This window comes from Apium graveolens, unplaced genomic scaffold, assembly GCF_009905375.1.
Source record: "Apium graveolens cultivar Ventura unplaced genomic scaffold, ASM990537v1 ctg7107, whole genome shotgun sequence".
Taxonomy (NCBI): Eukaryota; Viridiplantae; Streptophyta; class Magnoliopsida; order Apiales; family Apiaceae; genus Apium; species Apium graveolens.
The window spans coordinates 96,879-118,123 of NW_027420045.1; the positions used below are offsets into that span (position 1 = coordinate 96,879).

At 33.6% G+C, this 21,245-nt stretch overlaps 3 protein-coding genes across 4 annotated transcripts; 1 reads left to right on the top strand and 2 right to left on the bottom strand.

Moving 5' to 3' along the window:
• The first annotated feature begins 401 nt into the window (after window positions 1-401).
• LOC141703796 (putative protein S-acyltransferase 15) lies at window positions 402-4,929 on the top strand. The gene is made up of 7 exons (XM_074507233.1): window positions 402-770; window positions 2,746-2,838; window positions 2,929-3,030; window positions 3,107-3,178; window positions 4,164-4,262; window positions 4,350-4,445; window positions 4,606-4,929. The coding sequence occupies exons 1-7, from the start codon at window positions 477-479 to the stop codon at window positions 4,699-4,701; spliced, it is 852 nt and encodes a 283-aa protein (XP_074363334.1). The 5' UTR covers window positions 402-476; the 3' UTR covers window positions 4,702-4,929.
• A 1,475-nt stretch (window positions 4,930-6,404) lies between these two features.
• LOC141703801 (TMV resistance protein N-like) lies at window positions 6,405-14,503 on the bottom strand. The gene is made up of 9 exons (XM_074507238.1): window positions 13,154-14,503; window positions 12,456-12,974; window positions 11,863-12,412; window positions 11,491-11,778; window positions 9,625-11,399; window positions 8,947-9,170; window positions 8,754-8,810; window positions 8,097-8,158; window positions 6,405-7,988 (listed from the first exon to the last, which is right to left on the bottom strand). The coding sequence occupies exons 1-6, from the start codon at window positions 13,747-13,749 to the stop codon at window positions 9,140-9,142; spliced, it is 3,759 nt and encodes a 1,252-aa protein (XP_074363339.1). The 5' UTR covers window positions 13,750-14,503; the 3' UTR covers window positions 6,405-7,988; window positions 8,097-8,158; window positions 8,754-8,810; window positions 8,947-9,139.
• A 133-nt stretch (window positions 14,504-14,636) lies between these two features.
• On the bottom strand, window positions 14,637-16,589 carry LOC141703794 (pentatricopeptide repeat-containing protein At5g15010, mitochondrial). Of its 2 annotated transcripts, XM_074507231.1 has the most exons (2): window positions 16,391-16,589; window positions 14,637-16,134 (listed from the first exon to the last, which is right to left on the bottom strand). In XM_074507231.1, the coding sequence occupies exons 1-2, from the start codon at window positions 16,451-16,453 to the stop codon at window positions 14,782-14,784; spliced, it is 1,416 nt and encodes a 471-aa protein (XP_074363332.1). In that variant the 5' UTR covers window positions 16,454-16,589; the 3' UTR covers window positions 14,637-14,781. The 2 variants fall into 2 exon arrangements, with proteins under 2 accessions (XP_074363332.1, XP_074363331.1); XM_074507230.1 differs by having other exon boundaries at window positions 14,637-16,578.
• Between the last annotated feature and the right edge of the window lie 4,656 nt (window positions 16,590-21,245).

Genomic DNA, 21,245 nt, shown 5'->3' on the forward strand with positions numbered 1-21,245 from the left:
TATTATTATTCAATTACCAATTGTGATATAATATTTTAATATAATCATAGATATAATATGATTAAAGATTTAAAAAATCATAAATATAAATATATATTACATTGTTCTACATTTTTACTGCTATTCAAACACAAAATATGATAAAATGATATAAATATGATTAAATATTCTATTATATACGGTTGTAATAATTTAATTTTGTATCCATATATTACTCAATATTATACATTCGTTGAAATAATATTATAACAAGTATCAAAATAAAAATAACATTGAAACATTATCATAAATAACAATACATATACATTAAATAATTATATAAATAAATTTTAAAAATTTAAAATTTAAAAAATTAAATTAAAAAAAACCCGTATAACAATCAAATAAACAAGCCAGTATGATCGAAATACATGTGCAGCTCCTAAATTATCTTGTTCATCTGCAGATCCAAATTGACTGATTCAAAAATACAAACAATGAGTTCCAAAACAAGATCAGTGAGGCTAAGAAGATTATTATCACTCCCCATACTATCAGTTTTTGTGTTAGTGGGTTTCATATATTACATAACTATATTCATATTTCTTGAAGATTGGTTGAGTTTACATTCTTCAGCTGGTTCTTTAAACACTCTAATCTTCTCTGTTTTGTCTTCTTTCACTCTCTTTTCTTTCTTGGTTTGTGCTACTACTGATCCGGGTCGGGTCCCTTCTGAGTATGTGCCTGATATTGAACATAGTGATGCTTCTGATCAAGAATCTAAGAAGAATGTGAGTCTTTTGTTGTTTGGCTTAAAGGAATGATTTTTATTTGACCCTTTTGTTTGTTTTGTTATATCTGATGGTTGAGTGTTTGATTGTGTGATTTTTGGTTTGATTTTGAGTTTAAATTTTGATATTGAGTTTTTAATTGTTTCTAAAAAGAATGTGATTTTTTTTGTTGTTGTTTGGCTTAAAGGAACGATTTTTATCTGACCCTTTTGTTTTTTTTGTTATATGTGATGTTGGTTTGATATTGGGATTAAATTGTGTGATTTCTTTTAATTTTTGTGGACTATTTGGTAATGTAGGAGGTTGTGTAAGTAAATGGAATTTTATGTTGGTTGAGGTGAAACCGTTGCTTAATTATGTTGTCCTAATAGTGATGCTTCTGATCAAGAATCTAAAAAGAATGCGAGTTTTGTGTCTTTGGCTTAAAGGAATGATTTTTTATGTGACCCTTTTGTTTGTTTTGTTGTATGTGATGTTGGTTTGATATTGGGATTAAATTATGTGATTTCTTGAATTTTTTCTATATGGACTAGTTGTTAAAGTGGGATGTTGTGTAAGTGAATGGAATTTATGTTGGTTGAGATGAAATTATTGCGTAATAATGTTGTCCTAATAGTTTTCTATATTTGCTTTTGTTAATTGTGAGGAACAACCAAAAACCACCTTATAATTTTGAAAAATTGAGGTGTTTATTGTTTGTGTGAAGGTTTTTTTGTCAGTATTCACTTAGGATGTATGGGATGTTTGTAAGGATTCAGATGCTGTTTGACTAGTAGTGGACGAGAGTCAGTTCTGATTCTATATGTGTATTACGTAAAGGATTAGCCTTTCATCTATTAATAGGGAATATGTTACTACCGTATTTAGTGTTAATATATCTACACAGCTCCCTGCGTACCTCAGACTAGTATTGGATGGAGACATGGAGGTTGTGAAAGTTAGAAGAAGTGATAACTGATAAGAGATGTTAGATGACTCATTTTACTTCATTCTCTATTTGAATCATTTTAATACATTCTTTTCTTGAATCATCTTGTCCTGTAGATAACTTGAACATTTTTTTAACTGTAATATGTCGAAGGGTCAGACTCGGCAACATTATTAAAATTTTACTTTTTTTGGCCTAAAGTAACTGCCTGAGGTTAGAGTGTCTGCCATCGGCAATTAAGGAAAAATAAAGACTCGGAGTAACAATCACAACAGCTCTCCTTTTCATCGATGCTCAGTACGAGTTATCTTTCCATATAATATATCTGGGTTTTGATCTTTGTCATCTCAGACATGAGCTCAGTACGAGTTTCTAGATGTTGATGGAACATATGTGGTGATTAAGGATCAACGGGCTAAGGTTAGTGGTGGGTGTCTTCTGTTGGTTTCTCGTTACGAGGGATTATAATATTTCAATGACTTCCTAGAGCAAATCTTTCTTTCTTCCATTCCCCTTCTACAACAAATGTTGGTAAACTGGTATTTTTGGATATGATTATTCTCAACCCTTAAAAATTGAAAGAAAGTAGGCCGTAGGTGGTAGTCTCTGAAGGAAGATTTAAGTAAGATGCCAGTGAAAATAGTGATGCATTACAGTAGTAATCAACTAATTTCCTATATTACCTAGGCAAAGTATAAGGGTGAACGGCCTCCATATAAAGTAAATATTTAAATCTTCTTATTCGTTCTTTCCAAAAAAATTGCTGGGTAGAGTTTTTTAAGTTAGAGTTTCATTTATTCTTGTAAATGGTGATGCATATAAAAATTTCAATGTATGAGGAAGGATTTCACTTTTAAACTGTTTTCGTTATTTCATTGTCTATACTTTTTTGTTTCTAATAATCTGTTACTTCTTACTATCTTCAAAAGTTTTTTTAGGTTTGATCAGTCTTGCAAACTAGTATTGTTGAATTCTATAATTCTGAGCATGTGAAACATCTTCTATCTTGGTATATGTATTTTTATAAAAATATTCAAGCTTGTCCAGGATGTACAATTGAGGCGATGTGACAAGTGCTCTGCATTTAAGCCTCCTAGAGCCCATCATTGCCGTGTCTGCAAAAGGTGTGTCTTACGAATGGTAGGTCACTATTCATTTTCATATTCTTTTATGAACCAAGTATTTGAAGGTCATCAAAATTAAATGCTAATTGTTAAACTTGTAATGCAGGATCACCACTGCTTGTGGATTAATAATTGTGTTGGACACAGGAACTATAAAGCCTATGTTATTCTTGTTTTTTATTCAACAGTGACAAACATTCATTCTTCGGTATGCATATTGTATGGCATCTCTTCAAATTAACGTGCTAAACAGCATGAGTGACTGATTGTTGTGTCATGCGTAGGTTATTATCGTTTGCTCTGCGATTCTGAAGGACTGGGCTTTTAGTGGAACAATTTCCCTCAAGATATTTTATGTGAGTTTCTGAATATGGTTAATTCGTTACAAGGATAACTTATCTGTTGACCGAGTAGCTTAGTGGTGTATTATAAAGAAAGATCCCTGTAAGTAATTATGCTTTTGTCTTTTCTTGCACGTTAGGTTTTGCATTTATGGGTAAAGGGTTGTCCTGACACTATTTAGACAGGCCGTTGCCAACTTTCTGCTTTAAACTTTGTATTATATTACACTGGAGTGGAAAAAACTTGCTAAGCTATTTGGTCAAGAAAAATTAAAAAAAAAACCATAATTTTCTTATGGGTAATGCGGGACTTCAGTCTCAAAAAAATTTTTGAAATAAAATTAAAAGGATCATTGACCTTTTATTTCTTCTGTAAACTTTTTAAAAACTTCCAAATTTCTTTTTTGAATGGGTGTAATATATATCTAAGAGCTATTGAGGTATCATGTAGGTATATAAAGGACAAAATAATTTTTATCATACAGCTTGCTCAGATTTAGTGGATGATTTTGTTTTTGCCATAAATAGACTCAGCAGACATTGTTTAAGGAACTTTGGGCGAGGATTGTGTCTTAGGGACTGTGTAATTCTTACCTATTACCCTTGGAAGCTGATCCATGTGTATTGTTAGCTTTTCTATAGTTGGATTTGACCAGGCTTGTCTCTTTTCTTTCAATATAGGAAATAAACCCACTTAAAGTAAGAGTTTTCCCTGTTCTAATGATTTGAAAGTCTAGATGAATGAAGTTTATTTATTCTTGGGGTAAAAGAGCTGCATGTATTTAGCAAAAAAGAAGACAAATGGAATGAGCTGAAAGTCCAATTGAGTTGGCACTTAATTTGTGGATCTTCTATAAGATGCTGCTCGAGATGGGTAGCTGCATTCACCACTTTAACACTCCCCCCCTCCCAATAACCTCGTAGATTCTGTATTTTTGACACTTTTTCTATATATCATCTCGGTTCGACTCAGGAAAAGCTAACAGAACTTTGTCTTCAGATTTGCAGTGCAATTATGACAATGGGATTTAGCTTTACACTAGGCACTCTCTTGGGCTGGCATTTATATCTCATCACCCGGAATAAGACAACTATAGAGGTACAGTGTCTATATTACAATCTGATGTGCCAAGTTCATATATTATTGTTATTTTGGATTACGCTCATAACTTTGGATTCTTTCCAGTATTACGAATCAGTACGAGCAGAATGGTTGGCCAGGAAATCTGGGCAGAGCTATCATCATCCTTTCGATGTTGGTTTTTACAAGAATATTACCCTGGTCTATTCTCTCGCTCCCTTTCCTCTCCCTCTCTATTTAGTCGTAGATATTTAATCCCTTCCTATTCAGCATTAAATTATATATAGTCTATACCCTATTTAAATTATATAGTCTATACCCTATACTCACCATCATGACACGTCATATTCATGTTTGTCAGATATTGGGACCAAACATGTTGAATTGGTTATTCCCAACTGCAGTGAGTCATTTAAAAGATGGTATCCAGTTTCCTACTGCCCGAGATAGCTTATAGCATTCTCAAGCATTATCAATGCAAATTTCAAGGTTTCTCATGTGAGATACAAGTACAGTTCATTCGTGCTGCTTAATGTTAGTGTGATAAGCGACGAGGTTATAGGCGTACATTACGTGAACGAGATTATTTTGCTTCCCTGTCAAAGGATCTCTATTGTAAATGAGATAGTTTTTTGTAATGATGGATCACCTTTGATGCTTGTAAAGTAATCTATCCTTTGATACATATACTTCACCGTTATTAAGCAATTTGTATTAGCAATTAGCACCACATTTATTGATTTATCGACAAAATTATGTGCTCGGCAGGATTATAAGTTATTAAAGGCGGGCTTGTTTGGCAATTCCGATAAGCCAACTTATTGGCTTATAAGCCCGTAACAGCTTATTGATGAGTGTTTGTCGATTCAACTTATAAATTGAATTTATAACTTATAAGTTGATAAGTTGAATGTTAGTAATGATGTACTTTTTCTCAACTTATTTTTTATTTTTCATTTTTTTATCAAATTTAGTTTAAAAATATACTTTTAAAATGTTAATGACACTTTAATTTATATAAATTAAGATAATTATATTTAAAAATTATTTATTTTAGTTCATTTAAATAAAAAAAATTGTGACTTATAACTTAAATTATCCAAACGCATATATAACTTATAAGCATTTATTAACTTATCACTTATCAGTCACTTATTCGATTTTTCGATTTAAGTTATAAGTTACTTATTTTAAAATTTTCCAAACGGACACTTAGTATTTTGTACTGTGAATATGTATTTCATGGTAGCTTTTCAATTTAAAGTATAATGTATGAGAACTCTTGGTTTTTTAACCACAAGATCACGACACAGCCTATGTTTCTGCACAGATCAGCTGTTATATGGCGATTTTATGTCTACTTTTTCAAAATTTGACCGCATAAAAAAACAGTTTTCTAGCCAAAGCAAGTTGATATACATAATTTGTGATCTAAAGTAGACATCACAGCCTTAAAAAGTCTCAAGATCAAAAGTTTGGCCTGAGACGTAACAGTTAGATGATAACGAGGTCAAAAAAGTATCATGATTACTTAGTTTGATTGTTAATTTGCATCAAAATCAAGATTAAATGAATAAGCCTTTATGGAAATTCATGTACCAAGTAATAAGTCGAGTAGAAGATATGTACAGGCAGAGAAGCGGATCCTCTAAGGGGCAAGGGCAAGGGGTCATCAGACCTCCTTAAATTCTTAATTTAGTTAAATATGTATAATCAAATTATATAAAAACTAAAAATGACTCCCTTAACTTTTTGTAAAAGAAAGATTGCCCCTTATTTCAAGTTTTTTGATGTAAAAAATCTTTTTATCGGGGCAACATTTATAAGTGAATAGTTATACATTTTTTGTTTTAAAAAATTATGAGTTCCAAAAGAAAGTTGAAGCTAGGATTAAATGACAAAAAATGATAGCAATAGATATTAAACGAGCATTTATAGTTAAACCATTTTAACACCATTAATTTTGATTTTGATAGAATTATAATGAAATTAATATGAAGTTGATATTTTGTCTATCATACATCAATCCACATAATTTTTTATCAGCTTTTCATTAAAATTCTATCGTTCAGAATTTGATCAAATACGTCTTCTAATCACTTGTAAATCGGCTTTTTAACTATATAGTTGATACAAGAACCAAAGTTGATTTTTAAAATTTGAATTGTATTTTTGACCTCGTTCAAAAGATGGTTGAAAAACACAAAGATAAGGGTGTAATTCGGTCTGGGCTAGCCGGGTATAATTCGAGCCAGATTTAATTGAGTCGAGTCGGCTCATTTACTTAAACTAGCCTAAACCTCTGTCCGAACCCGACTCGTTAATTTTCACGAGTTAAGTCGAACTGGCTCATTTAGCTAAACGGGTCGGTTTAACGAGCCGGGTAAGTCGGCTCGATCAATTTTACAGTAAATCGAGCCTAAAATGTTATCCGAATTCGTTATCCGAATTCGGCTCATTTAATTTCACGAGTCGAGTTGAGCCGACTCGTTTAACTAAACGAACCGAAATCTCTACCCTAACTCGAGCTCGTTTACGAAATGAGCCGAGCCGAGCCTAGTAAAACGAGTTCGAACCGGGCGAACTCGCGAGCTGCTTAGATCGTATTACAGCCTTACACAAAAATATTGAATATCCTTGAATTTATATATTGGGTTTATATTTTTTTTGAGCCGAGCTCGAACTTATTTTAAGTCGAACTCGAGCAGAACATGTCAAATGCTCGGCTCGAACTCGTTAAAAAAAAATTCCGACCCCCTTATATTGGAAGCTGGATCCGCCACTGTGTACCGGGATACTTTAATTTGTACGAAACAAAAGATCGCAATGCAATGAGCTTGATGAGATAACTCCAGGGTTTAAGAGCTTATTTCTTGTCATCCTACATGATTATCGGTATGTAGTCGCTGTTAATGGTATAGGTGAAACTAGTTTCGGTAAGAACTACAGCGAACAACTGCATAATGAAGAAAGTATGTCTGAAACCCCGTATGGACAGAAGTTCTAGCTTCTGCATAGACTCTCCCTCTTGCCATCTTTGAGTACGCCTGGTTTTAGTAGTTCTCATCTTACTCCAGTTTTAAATGAATCATATGAAGCCATTGGATCTCTCAATCAGTCTACGTCTTATTCTCCCAAGAAATCCTGACAATGAGATAGATATGGTGAGATGCAGAAGTGTGGAAATCTCGGCTCATGGTATTACTGAAAAAACCAAGGCTTGCGTTACTGGTCGATTTCTTCCTGAAAAACCCAGAACTGATTTTACTTTTCCACAATTAGCTGTGGATTTAAAGAGTTGTAATCATCCCAGTGAACATTTTGAGGTGCATTCTCATATCCGCACTCCCAGCAGCAGCGGTCTAGCAACCAGGCAATCATATAAGTTCTCCTTTGGCATCTAATGGGCCAACAAGGTCTCATCCTGTGCTGTTACATGCATTTTCTGATTCCTTTCTGCCGGAACATGGAGGAAGCTCTGCATTCTATTTCGAAAAAGGAACAAGTAAATCATCCTCGTTAAAAGTTGCAACCCCACTGCTGCCTTCAGAAGGAGTTTATGCTGCTTTGGCCAAAAAGCCTGCACGGATACAGGATAATGGTAATCTCATTGCTTCAGAAGTTCAAATCAAGTTACTGTTCTAATGACTGTAACTATCATAGAATATCTCTTTTTAAAACGTCATGGGGATACAGCATTCGGGAAAGACCAACATATCAAGCACCCAAGAGCCAAGCAATTGCCTGAGAAGTAACAAAGAGAAGTAGTATTAAGTATTAACTACTTTCCTGTGAAGAAATAGAGGAGCAGAATCACAAGGATATAAGTTTCAGAGGGATAAAGCACTTTACATAGCTGAGAAGAAGTATGTAAGTGTTTATCTGCCCCAGGCAACCTTTACGAATGCCCTCAACTGTTTAAGAAGAGTGTCATTTTTAGGAGTGTGATTAATTACTGTGAACAGCAGGCTATTGGGAAATATAACAAAATGATAGCACTAACAGAGCTCAAGATATATAAATGATTACTGATGTCTTAAAGCAGAAATTATTTTTCAGAGGCATTTAGCTTAAAGAGTGTTGCTCTCAACCACAAATTAATTAATCTCCTATGGAAAAATACAACAAAATTACGAGGGTGGATATTAATCAGTAGACCAAACTAATATTATTAGAAGTTTGACGTTGTATGATTTAAGAGATGTACAGGTAAAATAAATACCCATATGCAGTCATAAGAAGCCCTGAACCACTGCTAAATAAATAGTATACCCCATTTGAAAATGGCTGCCATAATTGTCAAAAAATTCCAATGCACCAGAAAATTGTTATACATGTCAGTTTCAACCAAATAGTTATATTTTTTGACATTTTTTCTTTTAGTACTGTCAGTGGTTTGGTTTAATAATATTTTCAAGCTAAATATTGGCTTTTGAGGAGAAATCAATATTTTCTACTTGATCAAAAATGAGTATATGAAGAAGAATTATAACTTCTCATGAAAGCTACCTCTGAAAAAGCAAAAATCTATTCAAGCTAAGCCTTATTCCGAAACTCAATCTGCATCTGCATAAAAAATGCAGGGTCGGTCAACAATAACTAACATGAATGGGAAGTAGTACTTGAAGTCATGTGGCTTCGAGTAGCATTGGAATGGAAATATCTTTTAAATTATTTCAAGAGAGTCAAAGAGAAAATTAACCTTCTGAAACTAAAGCTTTGACCCAAAATCAGCAGACTCCAAGAACAGAAAATTCAGAAGAATTTGATTAATTTAAATAGAACAAATGACTTCCATCAAACAAAGCACTTTCCTTTTCAGCCATTCCGCGAGAGTCGTTGTCACTTCCTAAAATCTGAAGCCTTTTATACAGAACTCAGAAGGGCAGCTTCATTCATGTTCTACAGTAGATCAACCTGCATTTGCTGTTAATCGAATTCTGGGTCACCGTCTCTGTTAGAAATTAATATGGTACTACTACCATATGTGAAACTACTTGTAAAATTATTTTTTTATTCATTCAGGGCGCTCGGCCGGTGCTCCTTTCTCAAACCAGAATATGAGAAGTTACAACAACTGCTATTTTATTAATTGAAGAAGACTTATTTATAGAAATCTATTATGAAAGTACAATAATGATTATCAATAAGTTAGTAATTTTCAAAATTTTCTTATAAAAAAGACTCAATTTTTAGTCTTGCTTTACGCCTTTGAGAGATCTAGAGCTACTGCTAGTGTTAAACTGTTAATTATTTCATTCAAATATTATTGGTCAATTAGCAATTACTACTGTGTATTTTTAACTCAGAACATGTTATCAAAAAATATCTATAATAAAAGAGAAAATCATAACAGTTGGATTACTTGAGATTAACCAACCTGTTCTGTGCAGCGTATGTTTTGAGCATTGAGTTGCAACCTCCCAAATAAAGTGTTCTAATAGAAGTGAGCTCCTTCAGTCCTCGAAGCTCGGTTAAAAGACTACAATCTGCAAGGTCTAATATCTCCAACTGTGTCAAGTTGGATAAATCTGGTAATCTTTCCATATCCGTACAACCAGCAATGCATACCCATTGTAAATTAGGAGGAAGTTCCGGAATGGACAACAGGTAACAACAATTCTTAAGTTCAAGATTTTTCAGTGCTGTCAAGTTGCAAATAGTGTCCGGGAGAGTCTCGAGGTCATAGTTATAACTCAATTTCAGCTCAACAAGCTTACAGAGACATCCTAATGAATGTGGTAATATTGGGACAGTTAGATACTCCACAATAAGCTCTTTCAGGGATTCAAGATTTCCCAATTCCATAGGCAATTCTTCCAGGTTAATGCAACTGTAAATGTCCAGAACTTCCAATTCCCTTAAGTTACAAATGGTGTCTGGAAGAATTTCAAGGTTTCTATTACCTCTTAATCTCAGTGTGACAAGGTTAGTAAGACGTCCGATTGAATCTGGTAATGTTGGAACACGCAGTCCCACTGCACTGAGCTCCTTCAGGGATTCAAGGTTTCCCAATTCTGCAGGCAATGTTTGTAGACTGCTGCAATGACTGATATTTAGAGTTTTCAACGCTCTCAAGTTGCAAATGGTGGATGGAAGAGATGTGAGGCTATAATTATCATTTAATTTAAGTTCAACAAGCTTACTAAGACTTCCAATTGTATTTGGTAACCTTGAAACTCCTGTATTACCTGCCTTGAGCTCTTTTAGGGATATGATGTTCCCTAGTTCTACTGGAAATGCTCTCAAACTAATGCAATTCTCAATATCCAGAACTTCCAGTGCCCTTAAGTTGCAAATGGTCTCGGGAATAGTTACAAGCTTTTTGTTAGAACCTAATTTCAGCACAACAAGCTTACTAAGACGTCCAACTGATTCTGGTAATTCTGAAATAGCTAGACATATCACTTCCAGTTCTTTTAGGGATTCAATGTACCCTAGTTCTGTAGGCAATGCTTCCAAACTCACGCAAGAAATAATACTTAACACTTCCAATGCTCTCAAGTTGCAAATTGTATCTGGAAGCTTTAGAAGGTTTGTGTTATGACTTAGTTTTAGTACAACAAGCTTACTAAGACATCCAATAGAATCAGGTAATTTTAAAACCTGTAGAAACTTCCCATTGAGCTCTTCTAGGGATTCCATGTCCCCCAGTTCCGTGGGCAATGCTTTCAGACTTGTGCAAAAGCTAATATTTAGACTTTTTAGTGCTCTCAAGTTGCAAATGGTGTTGGGAAGAGTTTCAACTTCGTAGTTGCAAGATAAGTCCAACTTGTTAAGCTTATTTAAACATCCCACTGAATCTGGTAACTGCAAAACAGTTAGTTCTTCCCCATCGAGTACTTTTAGGGATTTAATGTTCCCCAATTCTCTAGGCAATGCTTCCAGCCCACTACATTTACTAATAATTAGGACTTCCAATGCTCTCAACTTACAAATGCTGTCAGGAAGACTTTTTAGATTGCTACAAAACTTCAAATTTAAGGAAATAAGCCTTTCTAAACTTCCAATTGATCTGTGGACCTTCTCCAACTTTTTACAGCACTCAAAATTTAAAGTCTCGAGAAAAGGGAACTTAGTGAAGTCTGGACTTGTGGTTAAATCTAGAGAATAGGACATGTTTATAGTCTTTAAATTTTGGAAAACATGTGAAACCTGTAAAATTTGTGCAACGGACTAAATCAGGAATTGATACACAAATTGTCACATACACAAAAGTAACATACTCACAGTACCTAATACCTACCATGTTTAGCTCCCACATTGTCCTCAATTTGCTATGAGTCAGCTCAAGGATAACAAGCTTTTGCGGGTAAAATTCAGAAGGCAAACAAATTAAAGGGCACCGATCCCAACAGAGCCATCTCAAATCTTCAAGTGTCTGTTTAAAGCTTCCCGTGAGATTTACACCTTTGAGGTAAAGAAATCGTAATTTACTCATTCTTCTGAATGTTTCAGTGGTGAATGATACTCCTTTGAATGGATCCTCATACTCAAAGTAGTAATAGATGATACCTTCAATCACTTCTGTTCCCTAACAGATACATATTAAGAAGAAAAGTTAATAACTAGTATTAATCTAAGGGAGTAAGAGATATAAAAAGGAGGAGAGAGTTACCGTGTGGTTGTTCAACACATCGCATATATCTTTTGCTATCCACAATCTACTATGCTTTGCAGGTTCACCCGGAGAGGTGTTATGTGCAATTTCCCTTCCCATATCCCGAAACAGGTCATGCATCCTTAACTCAGCCCTATCATTGACCATCAGTAAACATCTTTTCTGTAGAATATTGATAGAATGTTCTGCGTACGAATAGTAGGTTTCCAGTATTTCTACCACCTTCGCTTTCTTCTTTCCAATAAAAAAACAAGCAATGTCAATAAACATGTTTTTAAGCATAGGGTCCTCCAATTCTAAGGCGCTCAAGCTAATCATAAGTTTATGCTGAATACTGCTATCTGGATCTCGCTGCAGCTTCTTGATGTAAGATTTCCATCCTACTTCAGATTGCGTAGACAGATATGATCCAAAAACCTGCAGGGCTAAGGGTAGTCCACCAGCAAGACGTAGAATGTCTTCGGACAATGCCATTAAACTGTTGTCTGGTTTAGCATCTTCAAATGCATATTGGTTAAATAGTTCCTGTGACTTTGCATCATCACTCCTTTAAAAGGTATCGATATCTAGGCTCAACTTTAATTTTTTACAGTGTCTCTTCATCCCTTGTAGTTACAATAACTACACTCCCGGGAGCAAATGCTCCTACCAAAGAGTCATATTGTTTACAGTCGTATATATCATCAATAAGAACCAGAACTTTTACTGAACAAATCCTCTCTCTTATATACTTAGTTCCTTCTTCAACATTGTCAACCTCAATTTTTTTCTTACTTTTAAGAACATCATTGATAAGTTTTTGTTGTAAAGATTCTAGGCCCTTGAACGTCCCCGTAACCTCCCTAACATTTGCTAGGAAGCAGCTGCCCTTAAAGCTTCCTCCTATCAGAAGTTGATTATAAAGAGCTTTGGCAAGAGTTGTTTTGCCTACTCCACCCATACCATATATACCAAACCTAATGACACAATCGGTGCCATTGCTCAACAATGCTCGTATGTCTTTTACACGAGAATCTAACCCTACTGGATATTTTGCAACATCCAAAGCCTTGGGATTTATGTTGAGTAGAATTTCATTTACAATTTCATTGATGATATATGCTTCACTCCTGCAATGCAATTAAATAGAGACATACATGGATTAGTTATATCTACTTATCACTAACATTACTATTTATTTAAGTGATCATCTAAATTCTGTTTTTTACTGGAGTTCTCTATCTAGAGTTCTGACCTAAATGGAAGAACTAAGCAAAACATTCAAGGATATGCTATATTGTTGAATTACCTTTTTGAAGATATTTCTTTTCCGGAAAAGCCAGCAACACTTGTAAGTGCAAGGCGCCACTTGTTCATTTTCTCCATTTTAGCTGCAGAACGAATTCTATATTTTTTCGAAGCTTTTGTGAAACAGCCAGTTTTTGAACGAGATTTATGTTTTTTAAAAGCTTTTTTATAACTCCCGGTTTGGTATCGTACAACGGATGGTTCGATGTTGTAAAACACAGCAATAACTGATCTCTGCATTGTTTGGTAACAACTATAGATCTCCACAAGCTCATCAAGGCACCAACTAGAAGAAGCATAATTTTTCGATAGGACAACAACATAAACCTTTGATTTCTGAATAGCTTGAAGCAATGCGTCTGAGATTGTTTCTCCCATTCGTAGCTCAGGATCATCCATAAATGTTCGAATTCCAAGACTATCAAGGGCATTGTAAAGATGATCAGTAAATGTATATCGTGTATCTATGCCCCTGAAGCTTAAAAAAACGTCCCAGCAAGTAGGTATAGCTGAAGCAGAAGAATACGGAGTTTGAGAAGTTGAAGACATTGAATATGAAACAGAAGAGGATGGAGTTTGAGAGCTTGCAGAAGCCATTATTTAGATTGACAGATGCAACAACTTTTTACAATAAGAAGATTTGAAACAATTGGTAAGATGAGGGGAGACTTTTCAAGTAAGAGGTAAATGACTAAATATCTAGATGTAAGAACTAAACCAAAATTGCAGGGAACTTTCTTGATAAGTTTGATGTGCAAGTGCAGGAGTAAGTGGACTTCATATTCCAAAGACTTTATTTTAGATTACTATGTAATCTAGGTTCACAAGGGACAAATATAAGCCTGAAAAGTCCACTAGTCTGGACCATTTTGGTGGGGTTTGGTTTATTTGTAGGAATCTGTAGTGATTGATTCAAGTGAACTTCTCAGCAACTTGAATGTCTTGCTTAGTTGCTTGTTTGTTGACAATATTTATGTCTAAACTTGGAAGTAAACTACATATGACACACGATAATACTTTAACAAATAAAGGGCATTACATTCTTATTGTTTGCAGATCAGAAGTTACATGTAAAATAAATTTGTACAAAAACAAATCTTTGTTTTAATTTAAATAACTAAATTGAGTTGACATATTAAGTTAAGTTATTTATTTTAGTTGATTGGTCATATGCAAATCAATATTATGAAGAAAAAAATGACTATCCAGCTGAGAGGATAGACAAAGAGTAAGTTGTCGATCTTAAAATTCGGTGCCATGATCTCTTGAAGAAAATGGAACGAGGAAGATATGTAAGAGTAAAAGTTTGTGAACAAAATTTAGGGAGGAAGAAATGATGTCCACGAAAATGATGAACAATTATGAGGAAGTAAAAAGATTAACGAAGTTTACATGACTAATGAAGAAGAAAGAAATGAATCATTCCTTGCAAAATTATTGAGTTAGAGTTTTGGTTTAAATTGTTACTCAGAAAAGAACGGAAGAAGTATAAAGTAGAAATATATAAACATACAGATAAACGCTTTACATCACTGAGACGTATGGGTTGCATTTACAATATTTATCAGTACACCTGGGAAACTTTAAATCCTCTGCAAAACACTAGTACAAGATGGAAGATGTAAAAGCTCAGAAATGCCACCCTTTATTACGCCAATGTTTTCTTGCATTCTCACTTTGCCGAGCAACCTTAATCTTCAGAAAGAGCTTATACGCAGTCTCTACTTTGTTCGAAGTCAATAATTTGTTATTCAGTCTGCTGCAAACAAGTCTGCTTGGACAAAAACCTTTACGCAAACATTCCTCCATGACTAGAATGGCATTTTCTAGCTGCCCATTATTGCAAAGCCCAATTATAATAAGCTGGTAAACTTCCACGTCGGAAGAGTATCTGTTTTCTTGTATCTCATCCCATATATCCAACATCATACCACATTTGCCAAATTTAGCAAGTCGAGTCAGTAACAACTTGTAAGCACTCAATGATATGCTACAACCAGCTTTTCTAGCTTTCTTATAAATCATCATCATGGCATGAGGAGGGCCATAGCTAGAAAGAAGTTTAATAAACGAAGTTACGGTCCCTGTGGCGGGTGTTATTCCACGAACAACCATCTCATCAAACATATCAATAGCATCCGATACTCTTCGAGCCTTAAGAAAGCCATAAATTATTCTAACATATGTATCCATATTTCGATCACATTTCATACTCAACATCCGCTCATAATACCTCAAACATCCATCACAATCCCCAATCTGCATAAAAGTAGAAATCATTGCATTATATACACAAACATCAGCAACACAACCATCCTTCTCCAAATTCTCAAATATCTCAACAGCATCATTCACCCGACCAGCCCTCCCCAAACACTCAATCAAATAACTATGTGTACAACTATCTGGCTCAAGACCATCACCAACCATAGCTTCCAAACACTTCTCAAACTCACCAACATTCCCACATCTCGACCATCCACTCATCAAAATATTATACGTCGTCTCATTAAACTCCACCTTTCCCTTCATCTTCTTAACCAACAAACTCGCACTACTCAAAAACGACCTCTTACACAAACATTCTAAAACCACATTCAACGCCACCGTATCACATTCCCATCCAAACTCATCCAAACATAAAAACATCTTAATCGCTCTCGCCACTTGCTTCCCTTTCACAAAACTATTCATAACAATAAACAACGTCTCATAATTCAAAACCACGCCTCTCACTCTCATCTCACTCAACATCTCCAACATTAAATCAAAATACTTCCGTCTCCCTAACGCTTTAACAATCACATTATAAACATCAATCCTCTTTTCTATCTCGTCTCGTTTTATCGCCCACTCGAAAAACCTAACCATAGCCTCACCGCCTAAACAACCTCGATTTACGACTTTCGCAACTAACTCATTACTTAATTCCACATCAACATTATCTAACGCCCGTTCAATTGCAGCTTTACCTCTAAGTTTCTGTAAAAACACGCCTCTTAATTTCTCTTCAGGTAACAAAAAATCATCTACTGACCTAGAACTCACAGTAACTTCTGTATCTACAGTAACATTTGATTGAATTTGATTGTTTTTGTGACGGATTGGTAATAAACTTGATAATTCGTTTAATATTTGCGTTTCGTTTGTGTTGATTTGGTTTTTATCGGAGACTTCTCCGGCGGCGTGATTTAACGGTGAAATTAGGGTTGAAAAGTGAGATTGGTGAAGAGTGTACCTGGAAATGTGGAGGCGCGTGAGAAGTGTGGAGGCGCGTGTGTAAGTCGCCATTGACGAGCATCGAGCTTCAGAGTGGGCTTAAACTTTCGATAGAATGTAAAGTTTAGTAATCTGGGCCTTGGGGTTCATTGGGCCAAGGTCGGTTAAAACGGAGATAGCACTTTCAGTCTTTTCAGTTGTTCAAGCGGGCGATTCATAATTTTCATAAACATCTGGTTAGCATAAGTATCTAACTGACTGGTCAGAAATCTATACTAATACTAAACTATTATAACCGAACGGGTATAATTTTGTAGTTTGGTTAACCTGTTTTTGGTTATCCCTTTCGATCACGACCGTCAGATCTCTTAACTAAATAATTATAACTGTTAGATCTGAATACTGAAAAAAATACACCAACCAAGCTTATCCCACCAACAACAAACATTTTTATTATTATTTATAAAATTACAAATAAATTTCTAGATTCGAATCTTGCCAACAACAAACATTTATATTAATATTTATAAATAAATACACTAACCAAGTTCACAGATTCGAACCCCGCTAACATCAAATATTTAATTATTATTTATAAATAAGGTTAATGGTTCAAATCTCATCAACCATATACTACTTTATACTATACTATTTGATTTAACTTAAAGTTATACACAATCAAATTATAATTATATTGTTATTAATTAACGTATTTATTTTTATGTTAGAATTTCAATAAAATCATATAAAATATAAATAAAAAAATATAAATATTAACAGAACCCGTGCATCGCACGGGTTTTAAGCTAGCATTATTAATCCGTCGTCACAAGTTTTTGGATTCGACTCTTACTCGACTCGAGATTATATTAAAACATGTACTAGGTATTTATACGTAAGGCTATATAAGCCACACTTTATATTTATATTTTGGTAAATAAGCTCATTCGTTACTGTATAATACCAAAACTTTTATTTGGTTTATCAACAAAAAAAATTCCATTCACATTATTGAAATACATATAACTTTCAATCACATTGTTGAACTCCATTTTTTTTGCGACCGTTAAAATATGTTAATTATGAACGAATATCCGTTAAGTAATGCCACGTTAATTGCATCTTAAAATGTGAGCAGCCACGTTAGAATTTAATATACAGATGTTCATAAATAAATACTAAACACGTAAACTTTCAAATGGGGAAAAAATAATTAAATTAAGATTTTATATTTCATGAAGCCATAATTTTTTTTAAAAAAATAGGTATTTATTTTATTAATTAATTTGAATTATAATCATATAAAAAAACTTGATTTTATAAATAAATTTAATATGTAAATTTCATATTAATTTTTTCTTAAATAATAATCACTTAAAAAAATTCGTAAAAAAATTATGGTTTAATCGTAATTTGTTGATCTTAGACTTTTTGGGAAGATTTTCTTGTTCTTATTAAGTTTCGTACTTTAAGTTTGTCAACAATACATCATTTAAAAGGTTAAAAAAATAAAACAGATGTAAGCCTTTTCTAAAAATAAGTATGTACAATTTTAACGTGTAATTCTAAGAAAAAATTAAATATTCAAAAAATTTATCCTTCCAATAAGATTAATCGATGTTGAAAAAAATATGTTATTTAATAAATTTAGATTCGTGAAAATATTATACGAAATTTTTTTCCAAAGAAAAGGATAGTGACTTTTATGTTTTATTAAGTTGTAAACATTTTAAAGAAACTAACATGAATACCCGTGTAATGCACTGGGCACATTTTTATTCATATAATTATGAATAATTCAATTTTTTTATAGTAGTTAATTTTATTAGTAAATAACTAAAGTTGAGCAATTGATTTTCATTCAATTATACAACGGTGAATATCTTATTTTCATTTGATATATATTGTGTAATTTAAATAATTACAAGAAATAATGTAATGTAGTTATAAACATGGTAACATAGGTGATTTCTAAAAAACTGAGAACTAATAATATTTTCAAATTCTCTGAAGTAGAATGTACTTAACCATGCATGAAATTGATACACGTCTAACATATATAAAATGTCTAACATAAATATATAATATTTTATATTAAACGTAATAATTGATTCTGCTATATGGAAATCTAATCATCCCTTATTTTAAAAAAAACGAAAATATATTTTTAATAGTTATTCAAAAATTGCTGTTAAAAAATCTTAAAATTAGTTATATAGCCACAGTAACCCATTAAAAAATGAGACGATTTTATCATGGTCAGGAACCGCCTTATTAAAATGATACTTCAACCTATTACCAATCACCTGCATGTATATTTAAACTCGATTGAGATCACTTTTTGATCCTCTCATTACCTTATATATCCACCTCTACCTTTATTCATATTAAACATATAACAATAATCTTTCCAGGATCATTTATTTTCCATTTTCTATAACTAATTTGCTCATCTTTCCTCTAGTCGACCAAATCTAATTTATCTTTTTCAATCCCTCATCAAATTGTATTAATAAATCTCTCTTTAATTAAAGATTTTCGTAAAATGATAATGATTATGATGGTGAGTGTGGATATAATGACAAATGTAATTATGTATTTTATGTAATTATATAATTTAAAAATAAATTTAGAGTTGAATAGAATTTATTTCCAAGTTCTTTAAATATATATTTTATTTTATTTACATATTTTGATTTGCAAATCAAAATAGTTGATATAATGTATACATAAATAATATAAGCTTTTTATTTAATATACATTTTAGAATGTAAACAATTACAAGAAATAGTGTATGTTAAGTGGCATTTATATCCACTTAGAACGTCCTATAAAGGCTTGAATTGGTGTGTTGTACTTAAGTTATTTGTGTTTTTGATGTGTTTTTGTAGTGTTTTACATTTCAGGCATTATAACAGTGATCGAGGTGATTTAGCATTGCTTTGATGCTAAAATGGTGTTAGGAAGGTGTCATGAAGATTGCTCGTGCAAAGCCGTCAAGAACCAGCTGAATAAAATAAGCAGAAGAATTTTTTTCCCAGAAGGTCGGCGCGCCCGCGGTGTGCTAATACGCGGCCGCGCCAGAGAAGCAGAATGACAGCACTCCCATGCTGGTGAAGCGCGCGGTCGCGCCAGGTCGGGATTCCAGATTCCTGTTTCAATTAGAAGACTGTTTTTCTGGGCTTCTGGATTAATTGGCCTGTTGTTTAAAGACAACTTAAAGACGTTTTCAACAACAGAGCTTAAAGAGAAGACATCAAGAAGACTGAGGAGCACAAATACAACCAAGGCGAAGATGATCTAGTTTATTCTTGTGATTCTTTGTTTTAAGTTGTAATCTTGGATGCTACTTTTCTTGTTTTGTTGAACCTATTACTCTTGATTACATACTTTATTTATTATTCAATTTTATAAAGACCTAGTTTATTATACCATGCTTTTATCGGAACCCACGGTGATGATGAGTTCGGTTATGGGCTAATCGTTATCGTGGGGTTCTAACGGATTTACTTATGGATTTTTTTAGTTAATTTATTTCGATACCTTAGTGTGTGGTGATTGTATGATATCCTAGTATTGGTTGTGCTTATTCTTCTTATGAGCGTCGCGAACTTATAAGATAGCGTGTTAATCTCTATTGAAACGAAAGTGAATATAGTGATTTAGAACTTGCCATGCTAGCATAGGTTCATGTTTGTGATATGTATGATTCGTAGGTAATTTTAACCATCTTACTTGCCCAATGTAATCATGATAGATAACTTTTGCATTAAACCGTTATGTTGTCAAATTCTATAAACATATAGGGTCTCAATATAATTGGTGTCTATTCAGCTTCCATCTCTTTTGTGGATGTCTGGTAGTAGGGTATTCATACAATGAAAGTTGGCGTTTACTAGTTTCGTGTTATCTGTTTAGTGTCATCACCATTGCATGCTAAGGTTAAGAACAAAAATGCTATTGAATGAAGTATTTAATGAAGTTAGAATCCCATGTTTGTGTTATATAAGTAAATCAACCTTAATTCTCTTAGTTAATATTAGTTAGTATAATCTCGTAGTTATAAACAATCTCAAATTATTATCATCTTAGCATTGAATAATAACCATACCATTGTTGCATAAGTGCATAAATTGAAGATTAACTTAAAAGAGTCTCTGTGGGAACGAACTAGAATTAATTCTATATTACTTGCGAGCGCGTATACTTGCGTGTAATAGTAGCGCGTGTTAACGTCCTAATAAGTTTTTGGCGCCGCTGCAGGGAACTCGTGGTTATTCTTAGTTTATGTGCTTGACATCAGTGGTCGTTAAAGTTCAGAGACTCGGATATTTTACTTACCTGTTTGTTGTTGCTTTTTCAGGTACTCTAGAGAGCGTGTATGCTAACGCGTTCTCAACTTCGAAAGAGAAAACTGGAAAAGGCAGAGGAGAAAGTTGAAGAAAAAATCTTGGTTGAGAAAGAAGAAGAAGTTCTTGTTGCAATGGGTGAACCAGAAGCGAATACAAAGGTTTTGATGGACTATTCTCAGCCAAAGATCAATGATATTCAGTCTAGCATTGTCAGACCAGCCATCGCGGTTAACACTTTTGAAATCAAGGCTAGCATGATTCATATGGTGCAGAACTCTGTTCAGTTTGGGGGTTCTCCGATAGAAGACCCCTAACATGCATATTAGAGATTTCATCGAGATCTGCGACACTTTCAAATTCAACAATGTGTCTGAAGATACTATAAAGCTAAGGCTTTTCCCATTTTCTCTGCGAGATAAAGCTAAGTGTTGGTTGCATTCTCTACCGCCAGGCTCTATTACTAAGTGGGAAGATCTTGCTCAAAAGTTTCTTACTAAGTTCTTTCCTATGGCGAAGACTGCT